Source organism: Perca flavescens, chromosome 2 (assembly GCF_004354835.1).
Source record: "Perca flavescens isolate YP-PL-M2 chromosome 2, PFLA_1.0, whole genome shotgun sequence".
In the NCBI taxonomy this organism is placed as follows: Eukaryota; Metazoa; Chordata; class Actinopteri; order Perciformes; family Percidae; genus Perca; species Perca flavescens.
Window position 1 is genome coordinate 565395 of NC_041332.1, and position 6630 is coordinate 572024.

Here is a 6630-nt window from a genome sequence, read left to right on the forward strand (position 1 = left end):
ATGTATTATGTACAATAGTGTATAGTAGGATAAATACAGGTTTTCCAGTATAGAGGGTTATACAGAGTAAAGACATTATATATATATATATATATATATATATATATATATATATATATATATATATATATATATATATATATACACACACACACACACACACACACATTCACTTATTTATCTTTATTATTAAGATATCAATAACACGTCTAACAGAGATAATTAAGACAGATCACAGAAAAACTAACACTGAAAAAGTGGGAATTTTTTAGAAAGGTAGAGGTAACAATTATTCAGCAAAACAGAAGAAAAACATGTCTTTTGGTATATTTTATGAATCAAAACTGGAGAAACTTAAAAAGAAGAACTGAAGAGATATTCTCTGAAGACGAGAAAAACAAAGTGTTTACTTCTTTGTCTTTATTAACAGATTATTATTAAGGCATCAGGTGTGAAGCAAAATAGTAAACACAGAACAGTCTGTTCATCATGGATATAAACAGATATATATATATATATATATACACATACATACACACACACACACGTGTGTGTCTTAGTCGGCTGAATAAACAGATAATTTAATAATAAAGTTGTAAGAATATATTAATATAAATATCTTTATAGGAGAAGTTAAACTCAGGGTTTAAAGTGGAGGAAAAAGTGATGATTCTCACATTTAACTCTTATTTATTTAGTGTCAAACATTTGTAAAAACGTCATAAGAATGTCTGAAGTCTCTAAACTCAGCAGGTAGAGAAAGCTCCCTCACTTCCTCTGGTTATTTCCAGGAGATAATGTGAAACGGAGGTTATGATAAAGATGCTTCTACACATTGCATCGCGTAAACAAACCCAACTTTCTAAAGCCACGTGGCGTGTTATCTGTACGCGTGTAAGTCTATGCTGGATACAGCAGCGGCAGTCTGCAACGTCACAACGTAAACATACACGCCACTTCCTAAAGCCACGTGGCATGTTGTCACGAGGCTACGGTTGGGTTTAGGAAAAGAACAAACGTGGATAGGAAACATCACACGGGACACGACCCCCGGTCTCCTGGCTGAAAGTCCTGATGTTTGGCTTTTCATATTACTCGCTACGGCGTCAATTCACACGCAATCGCCAATGGTTTCAAACAGCGTTGATAAACACGCTAAAAAGATAGTATGCGTCTTGATAAAGTGCCAATAACGGCATACGAATTGGCTTGTCATACACACACACCACATCAGTCTGAGAACAAAGAGAACCAACCGGACAGAACATCAGGATGTCTTTTAATAGCTGAATATTCTGCAGAACCTCCTTCACTACCATCATTATTCCTTCCGTTTCTTATTCACAGTCTGACTCCAAGGCTTCTATTTCTGTTCTTCTTGCTTTATTTTTGATATAATAATGCTGTTCCAGCCCCCTTTAACCCCAGTACATAACGGAACATTTAGTAATAAAACATGCTCTCCTTCATGATTAATAATCAACATGTAAACAATCTTCAGTCAGCACCCCGACTATATCTCAGCTCTGATCCGGTTCTGGTTCTGGATCCTCACAGCATGGACACATTCAGCCACTGCAACAGAAATTATGGGTTATTATATTAAACTAAAAAAAGCAATGAACACTGTTTTTAGTAAACTTGAGTTAAATAATAACAGCAGAGAATCTCATCATGTTGAATCATCTCTCTGTCTGTGTGTGTAACCCCAAAATCATCCCGGTGTCTGCGTGGGGCTCCTGCTTCGCCGTGGTTTGGTTCTGTTGTCCGCCGGGAGCCACACGCCGTTTTGGTGATTCTTCCTGGATATTTGTGCTTCTGCTCTACAGAGTTAAATGGTTTCTTCCATTTAGTCCAGTTCTTAACAACACAGATCACAGATTAGTGTCTGTGTTTCAGTTGTTAAAATACTGTAGTGATGTGATCGGGAGTTTATTTTGAAAAGTGACCGGATGTTCGGGCTTCTACACTTCCTGCCCGCCTGTTGAACGCCCACGGCTCAGCCAGAAATAACCCTCGTATAATAATGGAGAGACGCTAATGCGAAACACCCATACGAACCAAACGCATCACTACAAACCACACAAGAACATTCACTCGTCCTATTGGTCAGATGCTTTGTCGCTTTCTTAGACTTTTGTTTTTTACGTATTTCGTGCTACTTTTGCAATGTTTCTTGTCACTTTTATTCAACGTTTTCTTAACATTCTTGTGACTTTGTTCGACATTTGTGTCCCTTTTTCCGAGGTTTTTGCTGCTCTTGTCACTTTCTTCCATGCGTTTTTCTCTTATTGGCAGACGCACCGGGTGGAATTACGAGGGAACAACTTTAAATTCACATGAATCTCTACAGAGCTGTGTGTGATCTGCAGCTCTGTCCTGATGATCTGCTCACAGAGAACATGTTTCATACCTCCATCATGCTGAGCTCCACGCTTCCTGACTTATCTTTGTCCAGTGTGTAGAACGTGTCTGTGGAGAGGAAACATCATCATCATCATCATTAAGATAAAGAGGAGTCAGTCACAGCAGGAAGTTCAGTGAACGAGCGATAAAAACTTTGAAAAAAAGTAACAAAAACGTGGAAGGAAAAAAATGGAAGAAATTAAAATAAAATAAAAAAATAAACTTTTAAACTTTTAAACCTCTCCGTGAACCATCACCTTATCGTGGTGGAGAGGTTTGTGTGTCTCTGTGAACCTGAGGGCTGTGTTGTCTGGAGCTTTGTGCTCCTGGTAGGGTCTCCCAAGGCAAAGTGGTCTCAGGTGAGGGGCCAGACAAAGAATGGTTCAAAAACCCCAATGAAAAAGCTAAGCAGAGATGGAGTGACCCTGCCCGGAGGAAGCCGGGGCCCCGTCTGGAGCCAGGCCCAGGCGGGCGGGCTCGTCGGCGAAGCGCCTGGTGGCGGGTTTGCCACGGAGCCCGGCGGGCACAGCCCGAACAAGCTACGTGGCAACTCCTCTCCATCCCATGGGCCCACCACCTGTGGGAGGAACCGTTGGGGTCGGGTGCAATGCCACATGGGTGGCAGTGAAGGTCAGGGGCCTCGACGGACCAGACCCGGGCGGCAGACGCTGGCTCTGGGGGCGTGGAACGTCACCTCTCTGTGGGGGGAAGGAGCCGAACTGGTGCGGGAGGTGGAGCGCTACCGGTTAGATCTGGTGGGGCTTACCTCACGCACAGTCTTGGTTCTGGAACCATACTCCTGGATAGGGGTTGGACTCTGTTCTTCTCGGAGTTGCCCAGGGTGTGAGGCGCCCGGGCGGGTGTGGGGATACTCACAAGCCCCGGCTGGCGCCGCTGTGTTGGAGTTTACCCGGTGGGCGAGAGGGTCGCCTCCCTCGCCTGCGGGTTGTGGGGGGAACTCTGACTGTTGTTTGTGCATATGCACCAAACAGGAGTTCAGAGTATTCGGCCTTCTTGGAGACCTTGACTGGAGTCCTGCATGGGGCTCCAGTGGGGGACTCCATTGTTCTGCTGGGGGACTTCAACGCACACGTGGGCAATGATGGAGACACCTGGAGGGCGTGATTGGGAGGAACGGCCTCCCTGATCTAAACCAGAGTGGTTGTTTGTTGTTGGACTTCTGTGCTAGTCATGGATTGTCTATAACAAACACCATGTTCGAACATAGGGATGCTCATAAGTGTACCTGGTACCAGAGCACCCTAGGCCGAAGGTCAATGATCGATTTTATAATCGTTTCATCTGATCTGAGGCCGTATGTTTTGGACACACTCGGGTGAAGAGAGGGGCAGAGCTGTCAACTGATCACCATCTGGTGGTGAGTTGGGTCAGAGGGTGGGGGAAGACTCTGGACAGACCTGGTAAGCCCAAACGTGTAGTGCGGGTAAATTGGGAACGTCTGGAGGAGGCCCCTGTCCAACAGACTTTCACACTCACACCTCCGGGCGGAGCTTTTCGTGCATCCCGTGGAGGCTGGGGGCATTGAACCCGAGTGGACAATGTTCAAAGTTTCCATTGCTGAAGCTGCGGCGAGGAGCTGTGGTCTTAGGGTCTTAGGTGCCTCAAGGGGCGGTAACCCACGAACACCGTGGTGGACACCGGTGGTCAGGGAAGCCGTCCGACTGAAGAAGGAGTCTTTCCGGGATATGTTATCCCGGAGGACTCGGAGGCAGTGCAGGGTACCGAAGGGCCCGAAGGGCTGCAGCCTCTGCCGTGAAAGAGGCAAAGCAGCGGGTGTGGGAGAAGTTTGGAGAAGACATGGAGAAGGACTTTCGGTCAGCACCAAAGTGCTTCTGGAAAACTGTTCGCCACCTCAGGAGGGGGGGAACCATCCAAGCTGTGTACAGTAAGGATGGGACACTGTTGACCTCAACTGAGGAGGTAATAGGGCGGTGGAAGGAGCACTTTGAGGAACTCCTGAATCCGACTAATCGCCCTCTATCTTAGAGGCAGAGCTGGAGGATAATGGGGGATTGTCGTCGATTTCCCAGGCGGAAGTCACTGATGTAGTCAAACAACTACACAGTGGCAAAGCCCGGGATTGATGAGATCCGTCCAGAAATGCTCAAGGCTCTGGGTGTGGAGGGGCTGTCCTGGTTGACACGCCTTTTCAACATTGCGTGGAAGTCTGGGGCGGTGCCAAAGGAGTGGCAGACTGGGGTGGTGGTTCCCCTTTTTAAAAGGGGGACCAGAGGGTGTGTGCCAATTATAGGGGTATCACACTTCTCAGCCTCCCTGGTAAAGTCTACTCCAAGGTGCTGGAAAGGAGGGTTCGGCCGATAGTCGAACCTCGGGTTGAGGAGGAACAATGCGGATTCCGTCCTGGTCGTGGAACAACGGACCAGCTCTTCACTCTCGCAAGGATCCTGGAGGGAGCCTGAGAGTATGCCCAACCGGTCTACATGTGTTTTGTAGATTTGGAGAAGGCGTGTGACCGGGTCCCCGGGAGATACTGTGGGAGGTGCTGCGGGAGTATGGGGTGAGGGGTCTCTACTCAGAGCCATCCAATCTCTGTATGACCAAAGTGAGAGCTGTGTCCGGGTTCTCGGTAGTAAGTCGGACTCGTTTCAGGTGAGGGTTGGCCTCCGCCAGGGCTGCGCTTTGTCACCAATCCTGTTTGTAATATTCATGGACAGGATATCGAGGCGTAGTCGGGGTGGGGAGGGGTTGCAGTTTGGTGGGCTGGGGATCTCATCGCTGCTCTTTGCAGATGATGTGGTCCTGATGGCATCATCGGCCTGCGACCTTCAGCACTCACTGGATCGGTTCGCAACCGAGTGTGAAGCGGTTGGGATGAGGATCAGCACCTCTAAATCTGAGGCCATGGTTCTCAGCAGGAAACCGATGGAATGCCTTCTCCAGGTAGGGAATGAGTCCTTACCCCAAGTGAAGGAGTTCAAGTACCTTGGGGTTGTGTTCGCGAGTGAGGGGACAATGGAGCGGGAGATTGGTCGGAGAATCGGGCGCAGCGGGTGCGGTATTGCATTCAATCTATCGCACCGTTGTGACGAAAAGAGAGCTGAGCCAGAAGGCAAAGCTCTCGATCTACCGGTCAGTTTTCGTTCCTACCCAGACCTATGGTCATGAAGGCTGGGTCATGACCGAAAGAACGAGATCCAGGGTACAAGCGGCGAAATGGGTTTCCTCAGGAGGGTGGCTGGCGTCTCCCTTAGAGATAGGGTGAGAAGCTCAGTCATCCGTGAGGAGCTTGGAGTAGAGCCGCTGCTCCTTTGCGTCGAAAGGAGCCAGTTGAGGTGGTTCGGGCATCTGGTAAGGATGCCCCCTGGGCGCCTCCCTAGGGAGGTGTTCCAGGCACGTCCAGCTGGGAGGAGGCCTCGGGGAAGACCCAGGACTAGGTGGAGGGATTATATCTCCAACCTGGCCTGGGAACGCCTCGGGATCCCCCAGTCGGAGCTGGTTAATGTTGCTCGGGAAAGGGAAGTTTGGGGTCCCCTGCTGGAGCTGCTCCCCCCGCGACCCGACACCGGATAAGCGGACGAAGAAGAGAAGAAGACTTTTAAACGGCAAAAAAAAAATATCGTCAATAAAAACCAGCATAAAAACTCTACAAAAAGCTGTCAAAGTTTTCAAAAAATATTGTCTAAGTTGTCGACAATAGAAACTATGGAGCATGTGCAGACGTGTAACCAGATATTACCCCGTGATCGGAGTTTAGAAACCAGGGAAGGTGTTTGAGTGGGAATATAATCTGGTATTTAAACTGTGTGTGAGGATAATCTGGTATTTAAACTGTGTGAGGATAATCTGGTATTTAAACTGTGTGTGAACATAATCTGGTATTTAAACTGTGTGTGAATATAATCTGGTATTTAAACTGTGTGTGAGTGTCTGAGTGTGAGGACTGTGTGGACTCACTGAACATGGTCTCCAGGCGAACCAGACAGCCCACAAAGTTGTCGAAGTCGATGGTGAGATCTGGTTCACTGTACCGAGCCACCAGGATCTGATGCAGCGCGTTGTTCAGACTGAAACCTAGAAGACAGACAGACAGACAGACAGACAGTTTCTCTCTCGGCTCAGTGGGAGGGTGGGGGGGAGGAAGACACCGTGTCTGAGTCTGTGAGTTGAAGTTATTTTACCAGCTTCCTCCACAGCCATCCTCATCTCTGTGGAGCTCATCGTCCCCGAATTATCCACGTCCTT

General features: G+C 48.0%; 1 protein-coding gene across 2 annotated transcripts in view; it reads right to left on the bottom strand.

Moving 5' to 3' along the window:
- Positions 1-1186: 1186 nt before the first annotated feature.
- The window catches only part of LOC114566584 (calpain-2 catalytic subunit), a 30259-nt gene continuing 24815 nt past the window's right edge, over positions 1187-6630 (bottom strand). The window contains exons 18-21 of one of the 2 annotated variants that reach the window (XM_028595155.1): positions 6567-6630; positions 6343-6459; positions 2414-2472; positions 1187-1575 (exon numbers count right to left, since the gene is read on the bottom strand). The exon at positions 6567-6630 is cut by the window's right edge and continues 15 nt beyond it. In XM_028595155.1, the coding sequence (XP_028450956.1) occupies positions 1552-1575; positions 2414-2472; positions 6343-6459; positions 6567-6630 (264 nt within the window). In that variant the 3' untranslated portion in view covers positions 1187-1551. Of the gene's footprint in view, positions 1576-2413; positions 2473-6342; positions 6460-6566 lie in introns of those variants that run through there. The other variant, XR_003694073.1, reaches the window with a different exon arrangement.